We start from the raw sequence: 27981 nt of genomic DNA, 5'->3' as shown, positions 1-27981 counted from the left end.
TAACAGATTTTTGTAATCATAATATCGGGATTCAAAGTGACCTATCCTTAAGCCAACATCTTTCACAACCTCTGTTTAGATTACATAATGGATATAAGCATCATTAATAGTGGCCAGAATCGGGTATTACGTCTGTTCTTGTTGTTGCCATTGTCGCCCAACATATATTGGGCTGTATTTGCTTATTTTGTGAATGGTGTGGGGCGGATTATTTGGTCCCGTCACAGAATTTACTTGTCTGATTTGTTTTGTTTCTATGACACAGCCTTTGCATTTGAAGAATTCACAAACATAACATGTCTTCTCTTACTATAACATATGTACATTATACTCTATAATTGGACTATATCAATAAAAGTATAATGATTCATTACTGCACATCTGTGTGTTGATGTGCTAGGACTTAAATAGGTTATCATGAGAGGCCACTCGGAAATAATGGCGACATGAAATGACAGCGAGGCAAAACAACAGCTTTTTCCAATGATGTGTGAGGCACAATACAGATGATATTTGTGGCAGCCATTAGATGTTTCATTTCCCGATTTAAACTGTATATATATTTATATATTTTTTATAATTCATTTGGCAACGGGTATTTGCACAGGGTATGATTCTGGCAAGCATGTTGCCTGAAAAGAAACGCATATCTAGCTGTTCAAGGTCAGCCATACATGTTGACCTAAGCTGTCAGGGGGGCAGCAGTCATCTGAGTCATTGTGGTTTTGGAAGGACAGATGTACCGTATCTGATATTTTGCTCACCTAGGTTACATTTGACTGGAGTTTTGTAGTCCTGTGTATTTGAGGAAACTGTGCTGGTTAATACACACCTATGTACCAATGAGACTACATTGCGGGTACGCGCCCATATTAAGGCCAAGCCAAATAGCTTATTTTATTCATATAACATAGATCAAAGTAAATGTCCTCAGGTACTTATTTGAAGAGATTAATAGTCTAGCTGTGAGGAAAGGGGCTGCTGGAAAACAATGCAAAAAAAAAGGTGAGCGACTGTGAAAATGGCCCACGTTACAGTGTTAGTCATACCCTAGAGGTGCTACTAGAATAAAAAGGAAATGATGGAGTGTGGCAGTGAGCTATCCTTAAGCATTACATCTCTGCTAACTACACCATGGATTATTTTGTATAATTAATATTTGAATCTGCTGAGAGGTGAGACTTCAGACTGAGATGGATTCATGACACTAATTGATTCACCCTGCTTGAGCTAATATCTCTAATCCCATTGTTCAATATAGGAGGATTTTCTGTTCTGCATCGCAGCCTAGTTTAATCCTGCCCCTCTGTTTGTCCACTCAAATGTTACTCTGCATGCTTTCTTGGCACAAGATAAATTAACTAGAACTGGTTGTTTAAAAAAAAAAACATATGTCACATATCTGAGCATATATAGATCATTTGTTATAATTATGTTTTTGTGTCGTCTGTTTTCGTCAACCCCCACAACCAATTCCAGAGACAAAATATAATGCAAAGTAGATTGCAATGCGCTTACAGATAACCCTTGTCAATTGACATTGTGTGGGTCAGACTTTAAATAGTGATCATCTATCTATCTTCTTTGGTCCTTACATATTGTATCTCATCTCTAGGCTTCTTTTGGAGATGCATGAGTTGTTGGGATATTGATTGATGGGTGCTGTGCACATTGAAAGGTCATTGCTTTGATGCATGTCCCTGCTAAGACTTCCTATCAAAGACCTTTTAGAATTAAAGTCCATGTCCCCAACGAACAGCAAGTCTCTGTGTTCGCAAACGGCATGTTTACGGCATGTTCAGAGCTTCGGTGAAACAGAAGCTTGCTTAGATAAATCAAGTCCATCGTAAATCCCAATTTGAAAGGGGTGTGAAACTATCAGGATGAAGAGGCTTGCAAAATATCACTTCAATCACATTTCAACAATGAAGCTCCTTTTTCTTATAGTGCAGAAACATCTCTTATCATGCCTGTTTTTCATTGGCTCCGTCGTCCTCCATTTCAATCACTGTGACAGAGAAGGCGGGGTGCAGGTCAGCGGCTCGGCTTATCAGCACATTCCTGCCCTCTTCTGTGCTCTGTGGGCCGCTGATAACTTCCACAGGGCTGATTGAGTTCAGGGGCTGATCTCCTGGTCCATGTGTTGAAGACACACTCGGGTTCTGGTAAAGATCACCGGCTCAAGCTGCGGATTCTGAAAATAGACTCCGCTCACCCTGAGCCAGTGTCCCTGAGACAAGTGTATATACGGTTTGAACTTTATTTATTTATTGTTGTAATATTGTTTTGTGGAAAGTAAACCCAAACTCAAAGCAAGAGTCCATTTTTTGTAATGATTATTGTGTCATTTACATAGTTTTCTCAAGAAAGAAAAAATGTCACTACCTGCTCAGCACCAAACAGCAGATCGACAAAGTCAGCGACTAAATGATGAATAAACGAGAGCATTTGGCAGATAAGGAGTCAGATACCATGAGAGTTGGTGGAGTTAAAAAACGTAGCTAAAAAGTGTAAAAATGTGACTTTAAAATATAGAAAAAACGACTTTAAATTAATGTTCCGTAACGGCTGGATATACGAATACACAACCTTTCGCCAACAAGTTTTCCAAATCAACTTAAAAACATATGATATATCAGTGTTGTGTTCCTTATCCACTAACCCTGAGTGGCCATATTATTGCAGGTTTAATATTTAAAATACATTAAAGAGATAGGATATGATTGCAACCCAGCCAGACCTCTTATACTGGATTAATTATGTCATTATGAAGTCATCTTGAATTATAAAATGTGTTATGATAAAAGAAAGACAACCAGCAATACAATATGTCTCGTCTCCACTGAGGAATGTTTACTGTTGGACAAAAAGTACACAATTTGTGTCAGCATCAATACTATGACCATAAAGTACGATAATAAAGTAATAATCACTAATAATTACCATACTTTCCAAACACATTTAATGAGGTCACTTGTTAATTACAGTGTTGACAGTCATCCTCAGTGTTTAGCACATCAAATAAGGTTTGTCTGCCGGCTTCCTCTCTTTTAGAGGCTGATACCAAATCATTGGTGGTTTAAGTGCTTTGTTTTTAAGTACTGCTGCGTTATTTGTAAGCAAAGCAGTTCTCAGAAGTTTCTGTGTTTTCAAACCATCACCAAAGACTTTTTATTCTGTCATGCATGACTATTTGTCACATGGACTGCCTTTGACACTCATCCGTCACCTAAATTGTTGCCGCTCCAGTAACTTTATGTCTCGTCTTTTACTTTGATTTGACTTCTATTATTATTTTTAATAAAATATTAAGAATATATTTATACAGGTGAAGTATAGAAACAATGTCCCGTCAAAACGGCCGGTCGTGGAAAATATCTCTAGTCACAGGATTGACTCTGTTTTAATATATACTACAACTCAGTAAAAACAATCCAATTATTTTAAATAAACTCGCAGTATCCAGAATTGAAACACAAAATGTGCCAGAATGCTGGAGTAACAAACCGTACTGCACAAAGAAATGAGAAACGTGTCTCTGCTGCACCATTTTTCACTTAAGTGCTCAAACAGTTTCACGATAAACATTACAATTAGTGCAGCAGCAGTCTCGTGGTCTGAACCACAATTCTTGTGCTATTATTAAAATCTGCTGGGGAAAAGGAAGACTTATTTATAAGATTTGTTTTGCAGAGTTTAATGACACCCTTGCATTCTGTCGAATGAAGTCTTAAAAAGAAGACGTAGTGGTGGCTAAACTGCAGACCTGAAAGCATGTAGCTGCTTGGGTTCCTTGGATGCCTCCTTAAATTGATGTAGAAATAATTAATCTGCAGTCCGGGAGGCACAAGCCGGTGGAGAGAGCCCGTTCTGTGTGGAATCTGTCGGCGCGCTCCGGCTCTGCTCGGAGGGATGTAACGTAACTCGTTTCCGTGCCAGCGGCGATCGGGTGTCCGTCAGGCGTGTCCAACTCGATCATTATCCCGACTGATGTGAGCGGTGTCATGACCCACGTGGCCTTTGTTTTTGTGTTGGATCCATGTTTGTCAAATTGTGATTTTACTGTATCTGAGGTTGGCAAACTTAGGTGCTTTGTTTATGCTTTTACGGTATTGTTTTATGATTATTTCCCCTTATTTTGTGTATTTGTTGTATATTTTCCCTGTGATGCAGATTAACAAATCTGTACAACACATGAAATGACACTCAATCGCATCAGCCATTTACTTTAATGCACAGTGCCTCCAGTATGTAAATCAAGCCCTTAGGTAAGGATCTGTAATATTATACACAACATCAACAAATACAGCTGCACATGATGCTCGTCTGTCCATGCAAGTTATTCATTCATGTAAACGCATATGAATCTCCTTCAACACGGGGGTCGGACTTGATGGCGTACAAATAAATACGCTACCGTTCAAAAGTTTGGGATCACTTATAAATGACTATTTTTCAAAGAAAAGCATTGTTTTTTCAATAAAGATAACATTAAATTAATCAGAAATACACTCTCTACATTGTTAATGTGGTAAATGACTATTCTAGGTGGAAGTGTCTGGTTTCTAATGAAATATCTCCAGAGGTGTATAGAGGCCCATTTCCATCAACTATCACTCCAGTGTTCTAATGGTACATTGTGTTTGCTAATCGCCTTAGAAGACTAATATCTGATTAGAAAACCCTTGTGCAATTATGTTAGCACAGCTGAAAACAGTTATGCTGGTGATATAAGATATACAACTGGCCTTCCTTTGAGCTTGAAGTTTGTAGAACAGAGAGAGGGGAAGGTTTGAGCTCACACCGGTACTTTATTGAAGGAAATAATCGTGCTCTAATGACAGACGTAGATAACTGTCTTTAAATGCTAACCTGTCGCACTGGAGGATGATGTCAGATCGATCTCTATTCAATAATCTAGTCTCCTTCTAAACACGCGGACACTTATTAATATTCTTATTCTTAGGACAAACGAGGACTCAAGTGTTATGAGTCCCTCGGAGGTCTACCGGCTGCAGCGATATCTCTCTTTAGTACAAAATGTCAGTTACCAGTGTGTGAGGAATCAGTATGTGTCCTGGGTGACAGAGATCAGTGGGTGTAGCCGTGCAGATGTCGCTCAGACTCACCTTGAAGAAATAGGACTCACAAAAAGTAGGTCCGTTTAAGACTGCAAGGCAGCCAAGTATTTTATTCAAAAAGGAAGAAAGAAATAAACAAAGTACAATCATTAATGATTTCAGCCTGACGAAAAGTCACAAGAACTTAAAACTCTTTTCTTCAGCCTTTCAGAAAAGGAAGAACGTGAGTTCTTCACGGACGCCTGACGCAAACCACAACCTATGAAAAAACCTCCTTTCTTTTCAAAACCTCATTTTCCAAAAAAAGCCTCTTGTTTCCTCTGTTCGTCACCTTTATACCCGGATATCCGTCTCTTTGGGAGTTGACGGGTTTCATCCCCTCTCTTCCTGAGAGGTCCTGGAGAGACTCTCTGTCCCACATCAAAGAGGGGGACGTTGTTCCCTCCTGTCTCTGGGTACTATATCCTTTCAGACTGGGTCAGACTTTACGGAGCCAGTGACAGAGACATATATCACATTATCATGTCAATGACCATTGATCTACAGGCAGGTTAACACACATGAATCCAGGCATTTGAATATCACAAGAAGTGCCATCCCGTCTGGTCTTGCTCGCATTTATTTGTCCCACTTCTAACACCCTCTCTTGTGAATTTTGATAAACCAAGCCCCTTTAATATCTCAATTACGTTTATGCAAATGGTACTTAATCTGTTTCCCTTATTATCAGTTATCTGTGTTAACCCGACTACTCCTCACAGAACAAAATTAATATTTCAAATATTAATCATTATTTCTAACCTTGTCAATGTCTTGACTATATTTTATATTCATTTGATAAATAAAAGTGTGATTTTTCATGGAAGACACAAAATTGTCTGGGTGATCCCAAACTTTTGAACGGTAGTGTACGTCAAGTAACATTTCTCCGATACTAACGTTTGTTATTCAACTGATATGCTACACGTCAAGTCAAGCTTCTACAAAAGTCCCAAACTCTATAATAGGGCATTCGAAAATGTCTCCTACGGTGGCGGCGTGCCACGGGCTCCTTCATCGGCCTCACGGACTGTGCAGCGCGTGGATCCTAATGCAGATGATGGACGCTTCCTTAGGATGAATTTACATGTTTTCCTCAACAAGTCTTAATGGGACTAAAATAATGTAATTACTAAAACAAATATAAACACTTCTGACAAGTTGTCCTCTAAATCCTGCTTGATTGGGTATAAAAAATGCTCAGATGTTCTTATTTTTGTTTGTGTTTGTTGCAAACTGCAATGCAGTCAGCGCTTTTCTTAATGAAGCCATTTTATTTGCCTCACTGTAAACGCCATCATAACTCGGGCTGTACGATAATGAGCATTTCCTTGGGCAATCATGAGGGCAGGCTGTTGAGTTCATTTTCTCATAAAATAAGTGAACTTATTGAGCAAGTTTGAAAGAGATGCAATCCAAATTAGTAGAAGTCTACTACTATTTTAGCTGAGACCTTTAGGAATCAAGAAATCTGTCAAAACTAGCCGTTTGCTTTCCTCTCACTCTGCCTGCAACTCTTAAGATTTCTCTTTTTCTCTTGTTCCATGGAGTTGTATCTGCTTCATTAGCAACCTGTTCATACCGTTGGTGTTGGAGGTGAGATTTAGTGGATGTTGTCTACAGCTGCAGTATAAAACCCCAAGTAAAACGTCCTGATGCATTGCTTATTGATAACTGTCAGTTTGACGGTCGGTTATCCTCGATGAGATGCCGCTGAGACTCGAGCGTAATGTATGCGTGAAATGCAGCGCACCTGGGGCAAAGAGAACCGAGGGATTCTGCTCCGGCTCGACCCGGCACCTCGGGGGTTAAGTCCCATCCAGCGGTTTGCAGTGCGGGCGGATGCTCGCCGGTACAGAGGAGCCCCATGCTGGAGCAGGACTGCAGAGCCCACACAGATCGCTGCCAAGCCAGAGGGGGTTTACTTCCACCCCATGAGCGTGTGAAGAGAGTCGGAGTGGGGGAAGCATTGAGAAGAGAGAGATGTTCCCACCCTGCAGGCCAGAGGGAGCAGCAGGGCGGAGCTGCAGGGCGTGTCTTCTGAATCCTTCACCTGTGGTCGTAATTCCAGCGGTTGCAGAGCCGAGACCAGAGGAGGGACGGTGGGGGTCAGTCCCTCGGCACTGATTGGTGCTGATGTGCGCCTGCAGGAATCTTTACTGCGGAGCAGCTGGAGGTTGGCGTCGCCTTTTTGTTTTTTTTTGCATTTGTGTTCTCTGTAGTGACCAGAATGCATTTTTGTAAGTACCTTTTGATCTCGTCTGCATCCAGTTTGATCTGAATACTAAAGCAACACTTTTAAAAAGATGAAGTGGATGAGGTGGAACTTTGTTTTACTTTAGCCGTGTGTGTGTGTGTGTGTGTGTGTGTGTGTGTGTGTGTGTGTGTGTGTGTGTGTGTGTGTGTGTGTGTGTGTGTGTGTGTGTGTGTGTGTGTGTGTGTGTGTGTGTGTGTGTGTGTTTCAGGGCTCATGGGACTCATCTGTGAACCTTCCGATCACTCGTGCATTGCTGCATCTCTCCGTGAGAGATCCACAGTTCAGTGTCGAACCCTGTTGTACGTGCAGAGGGCCACTTGTCCCTCAGGGGACCCCCTGACGGGGCCGAGGCATGGGCCCTCATTAGCATTTGAATATGTTCTCCGAGGCAAGGGAGATGTAGCAGTTGCCAGCGCTCCCCCAGAACATCGTTCTCAATTTCTGAAGTGATCAATCATCCGATTCTACTTGTTTGCTGCTTCGCTGCCAGCAGCCACGGCGGAGCGCGATCCCGTTCTCGTGTTCGCTCTTTGGCCGCGGTGCAACTCGCACCCTGTCCTGAAAGTGTTCTCCTTCTAGCAATGTGTTCATTGCCGGCGTGCGAGTCGTTTGTTCCTCGTTCGACTTCATGATCGGACGGCGCCGGCGACTGAGAACTTTGGAGATGCTTCATTCCCTGCTGGACACGGAGACCCATTGAGCTTTAGTGCCGCTCTCCTCGTGGGGATCCGGAGGTGTCGGACTGTGGAATCTCATTCGGGTCTTAAACGAGGATCTGAAGAAAAAAAGTGGTCTTCTCTCAAACTGATATTATAAATGGGATTAATAAATATAAGATGAATGGAAGAACAAGCGAAGTTGGTTTGGTTCCAGCGAATCATCGACATGCCGTACCGCTCTGTGCATCGTGAGCAGCATCAACAGGACATTTCCACTGCGCTGGCACTTTAAAGGCGCCGTGAAAATGAGCTACCTCTCTGTTGCCCTCAGGCATGCAGACAATTCCAAACAAATGGGCACTAGAGAGATAGTGAATGTATTTTCTATGCGGTAATGCATCATTTGTTCCAGTCAGTCCGTGGCATTAAATCTAACGAGAGGTTATTAAACGTTCTCCAGTGTTCGTGCTGCAAGTTTCCCTTAAATCACTCTGTTGCAGCATCACAACGGCAGAATTAATGAGAGCTATTTTTAGCCACTCTTGTCCCAGAGCGGTCAAAATTGAATACGGTTCAGCCTCACCCCTAAACCGTACTATAGCACAAAATCTATTCTCTTTGTCAGATAATTGAATGCCTCGCCGTATAGCCTCAGTTCCCCCTTTGAAAGAAATATGATTTTGCTTTTCTGCTGAACAGCGAGTTGGGGAGCCAGCAGTCTTTAATTTTAATGATACTCCAAAGTGAAGAGAAAATGAAACTCCAACTGAGCTTCCCCTATCTCTGGCCGTGTGAGGCTAGTATTGTGGAGACTCGTTGTTTTTAAGGATTTTCATCAAGTAGATATTATTCTGTTTCAGTGCAGATCTACTTGACGCAAAGTGTAGATTAATAGAACGTGAGTTACTTCTACTTGGAACATTGCAAACAATTTCCATCACCAGTTGGTTTCAGGGGGGAATGGGTCGAGTGTTTTCTGTTTTTGTGATGGCTATTGTGTGTGATCTCAAAAGAGAAAAAATAGATAACGGCTATATCTAGAGTAAGTAGAAAAAAACAATGAATTCAATGTATTTTTGCTTCAGTAAAGAAATCTTTCAGGGAAACAAGTGAACAACACACTTGACAAAACGTATTGAAATCCGATGTAAAATGTAGGGCTTATAAGATAAAGATATCTTACAACTAGCTGGGGGAACTCCCTTTGAGCTGTATTTCATTAGTATTACGTGTCAAAAGTATTTCACGAAACAAGATATTTAAAATAAACATAAAACAAGTCCCTCTGTGAGGTGATTGTGTTATGATATATTTTGAATGGTCATTACACAAATATACTTTTGGTAAGGTTTTGCATTTTTCTCTATTCGGCTTGCATTGTAGCAACAAGATCAGCTGCTTTTGAATATTTTACCTGCCACATTGTTATTTGGGTTTGAAAAGAACTGTCTAAAGACAAAAATGCCATTTTAGGCAAATATACCGGCACATTTTCTGTTTTATTTAGTTGTCAAATGAATATCTTTGGGTTTGAACTGGTGTTTGGACAAAATAACAAATGATCCAAATAATGAACCGATCGATCTAGTCTGATCGATAATGAAAGTAATGGTTAGTTGCAAAATGTGGTGTTTTGTCAAACCCAAATGTATTTAGTTTGCTATCAAATAAAGCTTGGATACATATTTACACTTGAAAAGCTTGAGTCTACTTGTGTTGAAAACATAATTTACATAAATGATTAATGTATTCTCGAAATAACAATCTACTGATTGATGAATCAACTAATCGTTTCAAATTTACAATAATAAAAAATCTATAGGTGAAGCTCTAAATTGATTCCTGTGTGTAATTAGTCAAATAATGTTGGATGCTTAAATAATGCGATTGGTCTGCTGAAGAATTAAACCACACACCTGTTTTATTGAGTAAGTGTGTCGGTCACCATTTCTATATTGACGGAGTCCGCTTGGCCCGCGGCTTTCCTTTCTCCACTCGGCCGTGTGCGATCCGTCCGTCTGCCGGCTCCCGAGTCGCCTGGTTGTAATCCCCCAAGCGTGACCCGACCACCGCGGTGCGTCTGCTGCGGAGCGGCTGCCAGCGCTGGCTGCTGGTGGCTTGAGGCTTCCGTTGGCACCAGTTGTTTGTGGCCATAAAGGGCGAACACAACACTGCCACAAAAAGTCATCAGTCACTGGATACTGAGGCGACTTTAGGAGGAACGGTCCGCGCGAGCAGTGCAGTCGACTCAAACGGTCCCCTTCGCTTTCCTTTATGTTGACCTTTGAGATGAGTGTCTCTGCCTCTGAATGGGGCTCCGGGATGTGAGGCGCTGAATACAGAATGCCTGGTGGTGTCGCTTTTTGGTTTTATTGTGCCGCAAAACATTTCTCTGTTAATCCCGACAAAGAACCGCACTTTTGAGGCGACATGTTTTGTTGTGAGTGAGGACTGCGTTGAGAGACACACGATGCAACAAAAAAGAGGGCTAGTTTAAAATTCTACAAAGCTTTTGTTTCTAAATTAATTCAGCTGTCTTTTTTTTTTAAAAATTTATACCTGCCACGATTGAGAGGAACCTTCAGACACGGCCTGAAAATGTCAGGCCACTTAAACAACACCACCCTGTTCCCCTGTTACCAGAGCAACAAGCTCTGCAGGAGGAGAAAGCAACGTGTGTGTGTGTGTGTGTGTGTGTGTGTGTGTGTGTGTGTGTGTGTGTGTGTGTGTGTGTGTGTGTGTGTGTGTGTGTGTGTGTGTGTGTGTGTGTGTGTGTGTGTGTGTGTGTGTGTGTGTGTGTGTGTGTGTGTGTGTGTGTGTGTGTGTGTGTGACGGCAAGGTACACACTGCAGGACCCGCTAAATCTTTTTTTTCTACTAAATTCGGTTCAGATTGTATTTAAATTTCTTCTGTTTTGCTTCATTTGGGATTATTTAACTCATTAATTGTCTGGTAATGTATTGGATCAGACTCAGCGAGCGTTCTCTAATCATATTTTCCAGACAACAAAATCGCAAATTCACACAAACACAAGGCCTAAACATTTTATGTTTGTGTTATGCTTCATAAATGCCAATACAGAATTTCTTGAAGTAGGAATATCAACTGGAAACAATTACTTTGCAGTTTAGGGACAAACCATCCATAAATGTTACATTCCCCCACACAGCAAACTTCCCGGTGAGAATTCATGCCTCCATTTCCAGCATTCTCGTTAATATTCCGATGTCTTGTTTTCTTTCACAGTGTATTGGATGTAAGAAGCCAGGGGGAGTTCCTCTGCTCAACGCTCTGTTCCTCCAGCTTGCCTGAGTCGCACCTTAAGCTGCTGCTGAGGAGTTTGTGACTGTTGCTGCCAAGCTGAGAATGTCTGGGGCCGCTTGTGGCGATTTCCTCAGCTGCCTGTCTCCTCAGACACGAGCTAAAGATGGCGCTTGTCTGACGGGTCATGACAGACGAGAGGGAAGCCTGGAAAACAATCTCATAGCGGCAGAGGAAGTCGCCAACAAACTTCCTCTGATTACATGTTTTTATTGTTTGTTTATTGAAAGCCACAGGGCTTCTTATTACTTTCGTGAATTTGATAGCAGGTTGTCGTGCTGATGTGCAGATTAATCTTCATCATGAAGTCGTTTGGTGTATGAAGCTGCCAGCGAGGTGGCGATGATGTCATCTGAGGGTCCAAGCGCCGAAACTGATGCTGCTTTTAAAGTGCGGTTCGTCTCCCGTTGCTCGGCTGTCGTCGCACTTTAACGCGAGAGATCGCTGCTCCCGACGAGTCTTCGGCCTCGCTGGCCGTACTGTGAGTGTTCGAGTCGTCAAAGAAATTACCCGCAAAGCAGGAGGTAAATGTGCGACAGTCTCACCTATTAAGTTCACACGGGATCATTTTACATGACGAATGGGGGTTATTGCGTCCGGCGCCGTGATGTGGATTGTAATTTGCCCCAGAGGGATGAACCTCGTCGTGTTTTACACGCAGTCATTGGATGGCTAATGTGTCGTGAGATTGTGCTGGAGGTCGAACGATCTAGAAGAAGAGATAAGATGAGAAGGAGGCTGAGGGGCGGAGAGGACGGTGCCGACCCGACCGCTGAACGAGGTGACCTTCAGCGTGTCCTCTGTGAAATTGAAGCTCATCCAAAGACTTATTGTCGGTGCGGCCGTATTGTATTCAGCTGGGTTTGCATCATCGTGTTGCAAGATTGTATTAAACGCCCAAGAAAAAGCGGGACGGCAAACTGTGAATGCAGGAGGAAGAGGAACACGGTGATGTGGTCTGTTTGGCACTGCAGATAAAACCAAGCACAACACGGTGCAATCTGCCTCACTGGAAAGAGGTAACAGTGAACTCAATAACCTGCTGGGTGCAGCCCTGTGTGTGTCGTGGCGGTGACACTTCGCTTCCTTATTAGATTGTGCCTGTCAAGAGCCCAACGGAGACTGCATTCCTCTTTTTACTAGGAACTTTTAACTTGGGAGAGGGGATGAAGTGGAAATGGACTTCAGTCCAATGCTGCTATGTCTTCCACAATGCGTATGAGTTAGACCGTTCACTGTTCTTACTTGATGTTTTCAAGATGCACTTTTTTTCTTCTATATATTTGACAGTGCAGATTTTAGTATTGTTCATTTCTGAAGCAAATCATAATATAAAAGAGATTTCTCCAGTTTGCATAATTACTTTTTTGCGGGTTTTTTTGGACAATAATCGAAGGCCTAATAAAACATTTTTAATTAGTTTTGTCTCACTGGAAAAGAATATTATTTAAGAATCTTGAATCGGTGACTTTTTGCCGTATTTGCTTCTCTGTGACAAGAGGATCAGGCCAACAACAGTCTTGTTTCTGTCTTGCAGAGTGCAGCGATGGAGGAGACTGTCATTTGGGAACAGCACACAGTAACACTGCACAGGGTGGGTATCTGTTCTCCCTCAGATGCTCTTTACTTCTGTCCACATATGGTCCTGGTCCACATATCTCTCCCCTGCCTGTTTCTACTATCTCTGCCTCCTTCCCCCATCACTGCAATTTTCTTCCCTCCTATTTCCAGGATTACGTCATGTGCAACAAACAAGACATCAGTCATTGCAGGACTTTTCTTCTGCATAATTCTCGCTCACAATTTATAATAGACACAAAGTGCATTCAAACTACACTGAAGATTTTAACCCTCCTGTTACCTTAGGGTCAATTTGACCCATTCAATGTTTAACCCTCCTGTTACCTTTATATTTACTGACATATTTTACCCTTGGGGTCAATTTGACCCCAGCAATTAAAACCTCCAGAAAATTATTAGAATTAATATTGTTTTCCAAGTTTAAGTGTGAGGAACTTTATGTTTGTTTGTTGACTACCTAAATAGCCCTTTAAATATATTAAAAAGTTGATATTTCTTATATGTTTGACACAGTGAAAAACAGCCTGGGGTCAAATTGACCCCAAAGAACACCGACATTAAACATTGAATGGGGTCAAATTGACCCTAAGGTAACAGGAGGGTTAAATGTCCCAATGGCCTAAGTACATATATGCGTATGTTTTTTCTTAGTCAGTCATCTCTGTCTATCTGTATCCAGACGTTTACGTTGTGTTCAGTATTTTGGTCCTCACAGAAAGCTATATCGACATCCTAATCTATGTTCCTCTGTATGCAGGCACCAGGGTTTGGCTTCGGGATAGCCATATCAGGAGGTCGAGATAACCCTCATTTTCAGAGTGGCGAGACCTCCATTGTAATTTCGGATGTGCTGAAAGGTGGCCCTGCAGATGGCCTGCTGCAGTAAGACGCTTGCTCTATTATTGGCTGCATGGTCAAATTGCACGTTATTAGTATTACATTACCCTTCCTGCTACAGAGAGACTCCAGCTTGTCTCATATCTCTGTGTCCCTTCTCTAGGGAAAATGACAGAGTCGTTATGGTCAATGCTGTCTCCATGGACAATGTGGAGCACGCATACGCCGTCCAGCAGCTTCGTAAAAGTGGGAAAATTGCCAAAATTGTGAGTAAACGGCCCTTATGAATTCCTTTCAAAAACTTTGGGTAAAACTTCTGTCAGAAATGACGATGTTGACCTATCTTTATCAAATTGTAAGTCATAGACATTTCTTTAATGTTTCACAATTGACTCGTAGAAGAAATGTTCACGATTGAGGGAGTAATTGAGTCATCTCTGTATTCCCTTTTCCCAGACAATCAGACGGAAGAGAAAGGTGCATGTCCCCATGGGCCGCCTCGGGGAGAGAGAAACTATGTCGGAGCATGACGAGGAGGAGGACAGCTATGACGAAGAGATCTACGAGACGCGGAGCGGACGCAGCGCGGCCTACAGCGGTGTGGGCGGGGCCATGAGCCGGCGCAGCGGCCGGAGCAGCGGGCGGCGGGACAGGCGACGTGAACGCAGCGGCTCGCGAGAGAGGAGCCTCTCCCCGCGCTTAGACCGCCACTCGCACAACCTGCCCCCGCGTCCCGCAAAGATCACACTTGTCAAATCTCGCAAAAATGAAGGTGAGGCTCACAAAGTCGAGTACACAAAGACATTTCTCTGAGGGAATCCAGGAAATCACCTGCCATTTTATTGATCCGACCATTATCAGGCAGTCGGGCTTTAAGGAGAGAATAAGACGGCGTTTGGCCGACTGCCAGAGTAAACAAAACTCGCCAGCCGCAGCAAAATCCAGTAGTATAGTAAAAGAGCAATTAATCTTCTTTAATCTGTCCTGTTAATCCCAGCGGGAGCAGCAGCTTGACAGCCCAGTGTGGTCGGCGCGGCCACGGGAACTCTGTGCTAACGTGGTCTCTGTTGCTGTCGTTCACTTTGTAAGCAGAATATGGCCTCCGCCTGGCCAGCCACATCTTTGTCAAGGACATTTCCCCCGAGAGCCTGGCAGCCAGAGACGGCAACATCCAGGAAGGAGATGTTGTTCTGAAGGTGAGGCCTTCAAGAAGCCTGCTGGAAATGTGCTACGTATACCATGAAATATTAAACATGAACGAGACAATTGGAAATTACATTATATTATCATTTATTTTCCCCATTTTTGTGCTGATGGAGGGAATAATTCATATTGCGCTGGAATTTACTCACTGTAATTCATTTTCTATCTAATGTTGCATAACGGTACTTCCAGTTGCTGCTTCGTCTGCCTGATGTTACTCAATTATTTCACATTTGAAAGAAAGAGAGTTGCTTTTTGAACTGAAGCTGCTCCGAATCAATCGCTTCTCACATTCGGCCTTCACACACATGTCGTTTTACTCTCTTTGAATGCTCCCATTTAAGGAATGAAAGGTTCATAAAATGATTAAAGGAAGGAATTGTCAAAATGATGTGCGAGTTCGTCCTGCACAGCCCAATCTGAAGCTTACTGATGGATTTGACCCTTACAAACATAATGAGTGCTGCACTTTATTTGCATGTGATCTTGTGCCCTTTGGACGATGCATTTGTAGCCTGAATGTAGCTTTTTACACAACACCTTATTGCAATAATTTGTTAAGCAATATTTATTTAATTTTTTGTGACTGTAACTTCTGTTCTTTGTCATGTCATGGCTAATAGCTTCTCTCTCTCTCTGATTTTCTATAGATCAATGGCACAGTGACAGAAAACCTCTCCTTGATAGATGCCAAGAAGCTGATAGAAAGGTCAAAGGGCAAGCTAAAAATGGTTGTGCAGAGGGACGACAGGGCGACCCTGCTGAACATCCCTGACCTCGATGACAGCATCGCTTCAGCCAACGCCTCTGACCGAGACGGTGAGCGGGCTGTTGAGTGTTGGGTTCAGCTGAAATGGGGCGCGGCTGAGAAGCCCGACTTGTCCGTGTGTTTTTCCGACTGCCGTCATTGATGAAGTGGCTTTTGTTTGATCAGACATTTCAGATATCCATTCTCTGGCATCCGACCATTCCAATCGATCGCATGACAGACATCGCAGCAGCCGCTCCCGCTCTCCAGACAGAAGATCTGAACCCTCAGACCACTCCAGACACTCGCCCCCACAGATCAGCAATGGCAGGTACAGACCTTCAAGCCACTACTTTCTGCTACGATCTTTCTCCGGTTGATATACAACTAATAATCAAGGACTAACAATAATCAAGATTAAGAAGAAGAAGAAAATGAATGACTTAGTAGAGGCCACAATGTTTGTTTACTTACTGAAACACAACAGAGACTTCTTACCGCTCAATATTACAAATATCAACACAACTGTTATTATAGATTACAGTCACTGAAAGAGACAGATTTTTGATTGAAAGGGAATTTTTCATATTTCTAATATGAAAAACAATCAATCATTTAGTCAATGAACAGAAAAATAATGTATTTTGATAATTGGCCGATTAGTTGAAGTGTTTGTTCCAGCTTCTCAATTATGAAGGGTTTGCTGCTGCTTGTTCTCTAATTGGATAGTACTTTGATTATTTATAGGCTTTTTGTTGTTTTTAGGATTGGAAATATAAGCAATTTGATAACATCATGTTGGATTGTCTAGGTTGTGATGGATACTGTTTATACGATTAATTGAGCAAATTATAAGCATATCCTTCAGAAGTCAAAACGATAATTAGTTTCAGCTCTTTATTAACTTAAAAATGAGTGTTATGTAGCTGATCTTGTCATAATGAACTTCAATCTGTCACATTTTAATTAAAATAGACTTGTTTGGTTTTTGGCTGTGAAAGACTTTTGATTTTATCTTTGAGCCATCAACGCGTTCAGCACGTCTGTGACTGTAAACTTTTTTAAAGTACCTCATTCATTTTTCATTTGAACTCGATAGAGCACCAGAGCTGTTCCCCTTTCTTACTGCTTATTGTCCCGAGGAGAATAAAAGTCAACTGTTAAGCTGTAAAAGCTCTCGGTCAATTGGGTTCAAAACTTTGCTCTACTTTGTGTAAAAGTTCAGTGCCCAACCTCTTTTACTGTGCGTCTGTTCCAAATGAGAGAGGACATCAAATTCTCGAGAATGTTCCACACATCAATTTAAAAAGCGCTGATATATTTGATATGGGAACTTAATGTCACCTTTATGCAGTTGTAATAGTAGTGCTAGTAAATCCTGAATAGATTTAATGTAGATTATTAGACAACCCTCAATTCTCACAAAACACTGAATTCCATGGAACAAATTCATTATTTCTCTATTGCAAAGATGACTGACAGCCAGTTATGGCCTAAAGGAACATTGCTGACTTTATATAACATCAATTATTCAGTGATGCGTCTTAATTTGACTTGAGATGATCACAAGATCCTCTTGAATGATTCTGTGAGCAAACCGCAAGTTTGGCACGAGGACAATGTCGCTCCAACAATGGAGGAACACAATGCCGTCGCCCACTATCAGTGTCAACTGTCTCTCCTTTTGCAGCTGAGCTTTTCAGAGATCTGTGGATGTCTGGCTTGATTTGTATCTCTGTTTTGATAGAACATATTGTGTTTTGTGTGCAATATTATTCTCAATTATGTGCCAACAATGTGTTGTATTATAACACAGCTAGGATACTGGCGTACACGTCATTTCAGTATGTAAATTAACAGGAAGGAGATGCTGGGACAGGATGTTACTGTTAATCTGAACCGAGATCTGGATCAGGACCGGTGACCCGTTCTCTCAGTTCAGAACATTGGCAGGTTTGAAGCGGGGCCTCTTTGTGGATGGAGTAGAAAAGAGGTTTGTTCCTCGGCAGCCAGTTCAAACAGGTTCCTGCTCGCCACTTGGTCACTCCGCCTGTGAATACATCCGTATTGTGCCAGAGAAGTTGTGCCAGTGAGCAGCCATGTGACCAGGAGTTTGGGGACGGAACCGTGACGCTTTATTTGAAACGCATCGAGATTGCCAGTATTTAATGAAACACAGAGTGTTTATGATGTCATTTACTGACTCATAATCGACCAGGGTCACTGTGTAGCAGTTCGGGCGGACTCGCTGTTTTAAAACTGGCATGCAAGTCAAACCTTTACTGGTCCACAGCCAGTCACACTGTGAAATTCACCTGGAGGACAGAATCCACTCTGACACCTTAGATAAGCTGCTCTAAAAATAGAGCACAAAAAAGTAGTGACCTTCTACGATGCAGCCTCAGAGCCGTTCGCTCCACCTTTTTTTCCTTTCTCAGCCCGCCGCGGTCAGGAGACACTCCGGACAGTCTAGGTTTCGTGTTGAGTGGTGCACGGCCTTGGCATTGTTCAAGATGTAGCCTTAAAGCTACCTCCAAGCTCTACATCTCCAGAATACACGATTTATAATCTCACGCATTCCTTGGTTAAAAACAAATTGTGCAAAAAATATTTATTGTTTTCCAGCAGTCACAGAAGTCGTGATGACGAACGGTCCTCGAAGCCGTCTTCTACTCCAGTGAAGCTACCAGAGGACGTTCCTCTGCCCAAACCGAAGGAGGCGGCTGTTGCTCGAGAGGAGAAACAGCTCCCACCACTCCCAGGTCGGTAATAAAACAAACGACCATTAAACCTTAATATTGTGTTTACACGTCAGACAAGTGATTTGTAAATCAGAAGTCAACACGTGCACATGGCAGTACACCCAGAGTTTGTATCTTGTGCCTGTAAGCAAACACGACATGCGAGTGTGGGTCTGCCCGTCCATCGGAAGCAGTCATTGATGATGTCATTGATGATTGAATGCAAGTCAAATTAAATCTTATTTAAACTAGTAATGTTTGCCCTTTTTAAAAGAATGATTAAAAAAAAGAAAGTTAGATCCAGACTTCTGCTGAGTGTGCCTGGAGACGGATGAAAATAAACCATCCGAGTTGATCGAGTCTGACATTCCTCCCCAGCCTGCAGCACTCTGCTGCCTTTCTGTTTGACCTCCCTGCTCAGGACACTCTGCGCCTAGAGTGTGTGCGTGTGTGTGTGTGTGTGTGTGAGCGTCTGTAATGACACTTTGCCAGTCTATGGTTTTGAACAGTTGTGTTTTTTATTTGTGCAATTGTACTTAGTTTGACTCGTGTATCTGTGGCATTGTTATGTTGTGAATGTGTTTGAGGGAATATTTCTTTTAAAACCTGCCCAGCGCATTTTTCACATGTTTATCGTACGTCTGCATTAATGACCTGAGGTTGTGTTTTGTTTCAGAGCCCAAGCCGGTGTATGCTCAGCCTGGACAGCCAGATGTAGACCTGCCAGTCAGTCCCTCTGATGCCCCTATGCCGAGTGCTGCCCATGACGAAAGCATCCTACGGTAATATTAACAGTGAACAATATCACACCATCCCCAAGTCTTATTAAAATCTATAAAATAAAAAGTGACCTTTTGTGAGCACCTCACTACATAAGTGTCAGTTCAATAAAACATGAAGGCAAGAGTGATTAACTTTAACTGCAGTTCACATAACAGCACATTTTGAAAATGTTATCCACACAAAGCATTGTGGATGCAACATCTTGTAGATTTCATGCAGTTTAGAAACATGTCTTTGGGAACACAGGTCTGTTGCCCAGTTTAAAACACAGTTTTTTATTACGACTGGATGCACAACATCAGACAGTTTACTGTGGCTATTTTTCTCTTTAGCTAAATGATTTAAATGTATTCAAATGTTCTCTATCACTGGGCCTTTCTCTTTCTACAGAACATTTGTTTACGTCTTTGCTTTTATAAGCTCGGTAAAGAGTCTCGGCAAAAAAAAGAAAAGCTGGCTCGCATCCAGGAGTCACTCAACTATTCTTAAATTTAAGTTTGCTCCATGGTTTTTTCTTTTTTCCTGATCCGATGTGAGGTTCTGGGACAGGGATGTCTATGTGTAGATATTGTAAAGCACTCTGAGGCAAATCCGTAATTTGTGAGAATGGGCTATACAAAATAAACTGAATCGAATTGAAAGACGGAAATTCCATCGAATGGCGTCCTGTCCGAGAAAGTCATCCGAACAATAGTCTTTCCCTTCCTCAGGCCAAGCATGAAGCTGGTGAAGTTCAGGAAGGGGGAGAGCGTGGGGCTGCGGCTGGCCGGGGGGAACGACGTGGGCATCTTTGTAGCCGGAGTGCTCGAGGACAGCCCGGCTTCTAAGGAGGGCCTGGATGAGGGCGACCAAATACTCAGGGTGAGATTTGTTATGTTTGAACACATCAACCTGACAGCGAGAAATCAAGTGGCTCTTTTTCATCTTGAAAAAAATGAGTGTAAAAAAGTTACAACTTAGAGCTTAGTTATTTTATGTCACAAATGATTGTTGTTTTTTCTTCTTCTCCTTGTTTTAACAATAAGTACCTATTCATGGTTTGACACACTGGCTGCTCCAAAATTCTTTTACCTCCATGCCGGTCTCTTAGCGATGGCCCCGAGGGAGCACACACAAAAAACAGTTTCCTCTCGCTGTGTTTGTCCCTTTTCCTCAAAGCCATACATCTCAGTGTACCTCTTCTTCCTCCTTTCTTTTGGTATAAAGAGGAATGGCTTGAGTTCTTGTATTGCAGTAAAATCTTAAACTGCTCTGGCAATACTGCAAGAGCTCTGTAAAGCTTTTATCTAAATAGAGATGAACACCTCACGCACGCTTTGAACAATGAAGCTTACTTCCTAACTCAAACTTTAAACTACCAGACAACAGTGACGTCACTTTGTGGTAAGCGTAAAGCAGTAATCTCTGTTTCTAAATTCCAGGTAAATAATGTAGATTTTTCAAACATAATCCGAGAGGAGGCGGTGCTGTTCCTACTGGACCTCCCTAAGGGTGAAGAGGTCACCATTCTGGCCCAGAAGAAGAAAGATGGTAAGTGAAGTGAGTAAGGAGATGAGATGAGATGAGAGGTTATTTTCTATTGATCACAATAGCCCAATGTTTCTGACTCGCTGTCTCCCGCTCAGTGTATCGGCGGATTGTGGAGTCTGATGTCGGGGACTCCTTCTACATCCGGACACACTTTGAGTACGAGAAGGAATCTCCGTACGGGTTGAGCTTTAACAAGGGGGAGGTGTTCCGGGTGGTGGACACCCTCTACAACGGGAAGCTGGGCTCCTGGCTGGCGATCCGCATCGGCAAGAATCACCAAGAGGTGGAGAGAGGCATCATCCCCAACAAAAACAGGTGACCGGAGAGACATTAACTGTTATCATAAACTTTATTTATAGAGCACTTCTTGTATAAGAGATGTGGTTCCAAGTGCTTTACAACAAATATATATTTAAACAAGGGCAAATAGAATAACATTTGAAAATAAAATACACTCGATGCTAAAATATAGAGGTTGCATAAAAAAACAGACTATTAAGAATAATAGAAATTATATATTTTTTATTAATGACATTATAAGCCAAATTAGATTACTAGGTTTTCATCTGCGGGTTAAATAGGTTTGATGTGTCTGTTTGGCTTGAATCATGTCAGTTATCTCAAAGAGTGACATGCCTGATACATGTTTGCCACAACAGTTCCTCTATTAATATTTAATGTGTTATGATTATCATTGCCTGAGGCATCGGCAGTGTTTAGGTTAGCTGTGCCAAATGTACGCCATTAGCTTGTGTTCCATTAAGAACTGTGTCTGTCGTTGTGCCATGTGCTAACAGAGCGGAGCAGCTGTCCAGCGTGCAATACACTCTCCCCAAAACAGCGGGCGGCGACAGGGCGGACTTCTGGAGGTTTCGTGGTCTTCGGAGTTCAAAGAGGAACCTGAGGAAGAGCAGAGAGGATCTCTCCTCCCAGCCAGTCCAGACAAAGTTCCCGGCTTATGAAAGAGTTGTACTGAGAGAGGGTGAGGACTCTGACCACGTCTGCCAGCCGATAGCCTACATGTCTTCACAAGTCTTTCTAAAAAATACAATATTTCCGTGCAGCCGGTTTCCTGAGACCCGTGGTGATATTTGGGCCGATAGCTGATGTTGCTCGAGAAAAGCTTGCCAGAGAAGAGCCAGATCTTTTTGAGCTTGCGAGTATGTTTGTTTACATTATGCTGCACATATGTTGTCGATGACATCCCCGGACAGTGAACATGTTCGTGGTTCAGATTTCTTTCTGCATAAAACCCCCTTTCACCCGTTTTCCAGAGAGTGAACCGAGAGATGCAGGAACAGACCAGCGGAGTTCAGGAATCATTCGTCTTCACACCATCAAGCAGATCATTGACAGAGTGAGTTTGCCTCCCTGTATTTCAGAAACAGCGTTTTAGGTTCTTCGATTATTTCCTCACATACAGGACTGTCTCAGAAAATTAGAATATTGTGATAAAGTTCTTTATTTTCTGTAATGCAATTAAAAAAACAAAAATGTCATGCATTCTGGATTCATTACAAATCAACTGAAATATTGCAAGCCTTTTATTCTTTTAATATTGCTGATTATGGCTTACAGCTTAAGAAAACTCTAAAATCCTATCTCATAAAATTTTAATATTTCCTCAGACCAAGTAAAAAAAAAGATTTATAACAGCTGAGTGTTTGTCAAAGCTCAGGAAACCCTTGCAGGTGTTTCGAGTTAATTAGACAATTCAAGTGATTTGTTTAATACCCTACTAGTATACTTTTTCATGATATTCTAATATTTAGAGATAGGATATTTGAGTTTTCTTAAGCTGTAAGCCATAATCAGCAATATTAAAAGAATAAAAGGCTTGCAATATTTCAGTTGATTTGTAATGAATCCAGAATGCATGACATTTTTGTTTTTTTAATTGCATTACAGAAAATAAAGAACTTCATCACAATATTTTAATTTTCTGAGACAGTCCTGTATATCTTTTCAATCCCTCGTCTTCACTGCCCTTATCTCATGAAGGACAAACACGCCGTCCTGGACATCACCCCCAACGCTGTGGACCGACTGAACTACGCTCAGTGGTACCCGATTGTGGTCTTCCTAAATCCTGATACGAAGCAGGGGGTGAAGAACATGAGGACCAGGCTGTGTTCAGAGTCCAGGAAGAGCGCCAGGAAGCTCTATGAGAGAGCCATCAAACTGAGGAAGAATAATCACCACCTGTTCACCAGTGAGTGTGCAACGTGTCTCTTGTGTCTTTTTACACATTGTATTCTTCTTGAAGTGACACTGACCCCAGCGATACTCTCTTTAAGCCACCATCAACATGAACAATATGAATGACGGCTGGTACGGAGCTCTGAAAGAAACGACCCAGCAGCAGCAGAACCAGTTGGTGTGGGTGTCGGAGGGCAAGGTGAGCGGCGGCGGCGGCTGCGAGATTCCTTTCGCCTCGACAATATTTCTCGATTCCCGTTCGTCTCACTGAGCGACGCACGAACACCTGAATGATCATTTCTGTGCTCAGGCGGATGGCACGACGGAGGATGACTTGGACATCCACGACGACCGTCTGTCCTACCTGTCCGCGCCAGGAAGTGAATACTCCATGTACAGCACGGACAGCCGCCACACGTCTGACTACGAGGACACGGACACGGAGGGCGGAGCCTACACGGACCAGGAGCTGGACGAGACGCTGAACGACGAAGTGGGCCTGCCCACGGAGCCCGCCATCACCCGCTCTTCCGAGCCCGTGCGAGAAGACCCGCCAGTAATTCAGGACACCCCTGGTTACCCTGGATACCAGCAACCGGTGCAGCCCGACCCAGCTAGTCGCATAGACCCTGCCGGGTTCAAGATGGCTGCGCCGCAACAGGTAAAATTAATATCTAGCAGATACTGGTGGTGGTCAAAGTGCTGCCGAGCTGAGGTACAGCTCCCTTGTGTTCAGTGTTGGTCTCCTGACCTGTGTTCAGATGAAAAGCCCTTTGCTAAGTCATAAACATGTGTTAGAAGCTACTGGTATGTTATCTATTCTACCCACATTCTCTGGCTGGCGTCAAACTGCTTCAGTGTCAGGAAGAAGCTCATGGTGTTGGGCCGAGCTGTACCATGTGTGCCCTTGGCAGGCTGTGTTATAAATGTCTCTTAACAATACTTCACAGCGAGCTGAGGCTGCTCCGCCCCCTGCTGTTGAGCAGCCTGTACAGCTTGAGCCTATGCACCTAGAGGAGCCGCCTGCTGCAGCCGCAGCTCCTCAGGCCGACTCACTTAGCAGCCTCAGCCCTGCCCCTGAGCTTATTCAGTCACCACATGAACCCCACCCATCTGGACCGCCTGGTCCAGAACCAAAGGTACCCGCTGTCTCGCCAGCCACTCGGACCGGGCCTGGGCCACAGCCTGCTGTCTTTAACTGCCTGTTTTCTCGCACATGCTTTCCACTCGCTCTCTGCATGACATGCCCCCCTCCCCCCCCTCACTGTGTGACTCACTGAGCCCGCTGTGTGCGACAGCCGAGTCCACACGCATCACAGTGGGCTGGGAGAGCAGAAGGACTGGTCCATCTGAGTCTGTGACCAGGGTGAAGGCATCCACTACCAGCCCTAACTGTTGCCTCTTACTTCCTTTGCATGGCTCCTAATGGTTTTTGGGGTTCCTTTCAGCTTTAACTCTCTCCTCTATACGACCGATTGTAGCTCTTAGAGTGGCATCATAATGGTAGACGTGTCGTCTGTTGTGGTGCCGGTAGCAGTAGATGCATGATGAAAGCTAACCTGCAGACAGTACTCTTGGCCATGATTTCCATCATCTATATCCCACGTCTAAAAACAAACTGACATCAGCACACTGCATTGTGTCTTCCGTTTAGTAGTTTTGTCCGGAGGAGATGACAACAGATCAACCTTCTTCCAAAGTACTGTAACTAGACTTGCTGTCTACAGGCTACACATCATTTGTTTGAAATGAGGCCTTTCAGAAATGTGCAAATTACTTGTTAGTTCACTATTTATAAAATGTGTTAATGTGTAAAACTCTGTTGTGTCCATATGGATTGTAATCATTCTTGAGAGGCATCTTGTCAAACAGGCATTCAGAACTGTTTTTAAATAATGGACAATTGCGCTTTGACTTGATTTTTGTGTAATCAAACAGTGACAGGATTTATTTTCTAAATGATTTGGTTAATTTAATTAATAATGTTAAATTCCTCACGGTTGTTGGTTTATGTTCCAGTTTTTTTAATGTAATCTTGAAATTATTCTCAATCTGGTGTCTGGAAAGCATTTTTCCCCCCCGACTGCTTTGTGTCCTCGATTTGTTAAAAGCTCAACATGATGACAATGTAATGGATGAATTCACCGAGTGTTGTTTCTTCACAGATGTACAAGAAAGATCTGTACAATATGGAGGACCCTGTGCGTATCCACCATGGCCTGAAGCAGTCTTTGAGCTACTGTCACCAGCCGTTCCAGGACAAACAGCCATACCGCGAATACCACCACCCGCCTTACGGATACGACGGCTACTCAGAACCAAAGCCTCACAACACCGACTCTCACCCGCACTACGACAACCGTGTGCCTCATTACAACGAACAGTGGCCCCCCTACGACCAGCAGACCTCGTCCTCCCAGCCCGCAGGGTACCAGCCGGGCCACCAGCAACCCATGGGCTACAACGCCCGGTCGCCCTACGACGACGGACCGGGGCGGGACTACAGCCCCACTCGGCCGCGTTACGACGAGGCCCCTCCCGCGGGCTACGACGGCCGCCGACGGCACAGTAAACCTGGGCCCGTTCGTTACGATGAGCTCCCGCCCCCGTCTGCCTACGATGCCCGCTCCCCTTACGAGGCAGAACCTCACGGCTTCCCCATTAATTCGCCTCGATCGCCGGAGCCCCCAAAGCAGTATTACGGTGACTCTGGTCTGAGGCCCACCTACATTCCTGGGCCGGCAAACCGTGGCTTTAAGCAAGGGATGCACGAGCCGATGATGAACTCTGAGCCCACAATTCCCCTTCCTAAACCAGAGACCCTGCCCTCTCCCGGTGAGCCAGCGACCACTCCGGGATCCAAACCCCTCCCCCCTCCGCCACGGGAAGACCTGGACGAGGACCCGGCCATGAAGCCACAGTCGGTGCTCAACAGAGTGAAGATGTTTGAGAATAAACGGTCTGTTTCTATGGACAGGGCTAAAGAAGGAGGGGAATCGGCTCTCAGGGTGAGTTCCTCGCCGAGCTGTGCAGCCGTCACCTCAACGGGTCAAACGCATGCTCTGTATGCTACGGGTGTGACTGTAGATACAATGCGGACACACCGTGTAACTCTACATTTGATCTCTTAAAGAACCTCATCACAGTTATAAACACTGATACCCAAGAAAGATCCTGGAGTTAGAGAACTATCAAAATGGAAAAATGCAGCCAGGTCACACACTCAAAGAGGTAGATAACTAAGATGTTATTGCCACTCTAAATTTAAACAACATTATTGCCTGGTACAAGGTGGGTCAGGCTGAACTTCAGGTGAGAGCGAGTATTAGCTATTAAAGAGTTTTAACAGTTAGTACTTAATATGCAAGAATTTGAAAGCATCAGATAATGAAAAATGCTCCACAGAGGCCAAATTATCTTTTCCCAAACTGCAGTCAGAAAACTGCCGAATAGACGGGCTGCAAACTGCAAGCTTGTTTTTGTTAAATGACCGTCTGTTTTGTAATCCTCCGGCTTGTGAGCTGTCAGCCACAGATATCCATGTGTGTGCAATCCGTTAATTTGAACCAAAATCTGGATCAGATGCAAGCAGCACGAAAGAGACTCTTCCCTTTTTGCTCTTCAGCCGGCAGATGTTCCTAAACCTGTGATTGCACCTGGCCCCGTCCTCAAAGCCAACTCCCTGAGCAACCTGGAGCAGGAGAAGTCCAGCTACAGGTACGTCGTCCTCACAGAACCCCGGGCTGCAAAGTAGGTGGATGAAGGACGACTCTGAGATCCTTGGAAAGGCATCTTGGAATTATATATAGTTGTTTGAGCTTCACCATCTCAAGTTTGTATTTCATGTCATTGACTCGTCTTCAAAGGCTGAAAATGACAGTCGGGATGTTTCCCATCAAGACGTCGTCCACCTCTCCCACTGTCTTTCCCTGCAGTTTATATCTCTGCAGCTGTTTCTCCTTGTTTCCTTTTGTTTCCTCTGCAGGGCCCCTGAGCCACAGAAGCCTCATACGAACCACTATGACCCAGATGAGGACGAGGAGTACTACAGGAAGCAGTTGTCCTACTTCGATCGCCGCAGCTTCGACAGCAAGGCCATGAGCCAACCGAGTCCTGGCATCAACCGCTTCCACGATCTGCCCAAACCAGCTCAGATGTCCTACCCTTACAACAGGTAGAGCGCCGCCTCATGTCCGCACTGATGGAACCAAAACAAAACGCCACCAGCTGCACAATCCCAATTGTCGTGTTCACTGTATTGTGTGTGTGCTGCAGAGTGGAGTCTGTAGAGAAGGTGAGTCCAGTGGAGAAACGATATGAACCCTTGCTACAAATCAGCCCATCCTCTCAGTACGGGCCCCCGGGGTCCGCCACGTCGCCCAACACACTGCTCAAGCTCAGCCCCAACGACGGTAAGCGCTCTCTTCCAAAGTGCAGAGATGTAACAGTCGACAAAGACTGCGGTGAAGTCATTGTTCCTTCAATCATTTCCAGCCAACTCCATACCCGAGCTACTGAGTTCAACCAATCCTAAACCCGAGCTGCCAGCTCTCAGGCCGGCCGGCCGAGATGACCCCCCCCCTGGCGGCTACCTGCCCCCCAGGGGCCTCCCCGACAAATCCCCGGTCAATGGCGTCGAAACGGCGCCCCCGAAGACGCTGGGCGCTCCGACGAGCTACAACCGCTACGTCCCCAAGCCGTACAGCAGCTCCGCCCGGCCCTTCGAGCGCAAGTTTGAGAGCCCCAAGTTCAACCACAACCTGCTGCCCAACGACACGCCGGTGAAGACGGAGCTCTTCGGGAAGCCCAGCGGGGGGAAGCCGGCGCTGTCGCCGCAGCCCCCGGACCACGACAGCGGTCTGGACACCTTCACGCGCACCGTGGACAACAGGCCCAAATACCAGCACAATAACATCAACGCCATTCCCAAGGCCGTCCCTGTCAGGTGAGAAACGCTGAACAGCAGGAGGAAGTTCTCCGAGGGTAATTACCGCGCCGCCGA

The 27981-nt window shown here is 44.0% G+C and overlaps 1 protein-coding gene across 9 annotated transcripts in view; it reads left to right on the top strand.

The window, feature by feature from the left end:
• The window catches only part of tjp1b (tight junction protein 1b), a 65616-nt gene that overhangs the window by 33863 nt on the left and 3772 nt on the right, over window positions 1-27981 (top strand). For 4 of the 9 annotated variants that reach the window (XM_056415795.1, XM_056415794.1, XM_056415792.1 and 1 more), the window contains 24 exons: window positions 12895-12951; window positions 13696-13820; window positions 13939-14041; window positions 14232-14547; window positions 14865-14971; window positions 15629-15797; window positions 15913-16057; window positions 18352-18488; window positions 19144-19249; window positions 19961-20111; window positions 20672-20780; window positions 20876-21095; window positions 21578-21762; window positions 21845-21940; window positions 22055-22137; window positions 22782-22992; window positions 23078-23178; window positions 23290-23640; window positions 23930-24118; window positions 25145-25987; window positions 26605-26696; window positions 26965-27153; window positions 27255-27391; window positions 27474-27924. In XM_056415795.1, coding sequence (XP_056271770.1) covers window positions 12895-12951; window positions 13696-13820; window positions 13939-14041; window positions 14232-14547; window positions 14865-14971; window positions 15629-15797; window positions 15913-16057; window positions 18352-18488; window positions 19144-19249; window positions 19961-20111; window positions 20672-20780; window positions 20876-21095; window positions 21578-21762; window positions 21845-21940; window positions 22055-22137; window positions 22782-22992; window positions 23078-23178; window positions 23290-23640; window positions 23930-24118; window positions 25145-25987; window positions 26605-26696; window positions 26965-27153; window positions 27255-27391; window positions 27474-27924 — 4673 coding nt within the window. The remainder of the gene's footprint in view (window positions 1-12894; window positions 12952-13695; window positions 13821-13938; window positions 14042-14231; window positions 14548-14864; window positions 14972-15628; window positions 15798-15912; window positions 16058-18351; window positions 18489-19143; window positions 19250-19960; window positions 20112-20671; window positions 20781-20875; window positions 21096-21577; window positions 21763-21844; window positions 21941-22054; window positions 22138-22781; window positions 22993-23077; window positions 23179-23289; window positions 23641-23929; window positions 24119-25144; window positions 25988-26604; window positions 26697-26964; window positions 27154-27254; window positions 27392-27473; window positions 27925-27981) is intronic. The other 5 variants (XM_056415800.1, XM_056415793.1, XM_056415796.1 and 2 more) reach the window with 3 other exon arrangements.

This window comes from Pseudoliparis swirei, chromosome 6, assembly GCF_029220125.1.
Source record: "Pseudoliparis swirei isolate HS2019 ecotype Mariana Trench chromosome 6, NWPU_hadal_v1, whole genome shotgun sequence".
NCBI classification, from domain to species: domain Eukaryota; kingdom Metazoa; phylum Chordata; class Actinopteri; order Perciformes; family Liparidae; genus Pseudoliparis; species Pseudoliparis swirei.
The sequence above is the reverse complement of the archived record's forward strand: the minus strand, read 5'-3'. Positions and strand labels throughout refer to the sequence as shown.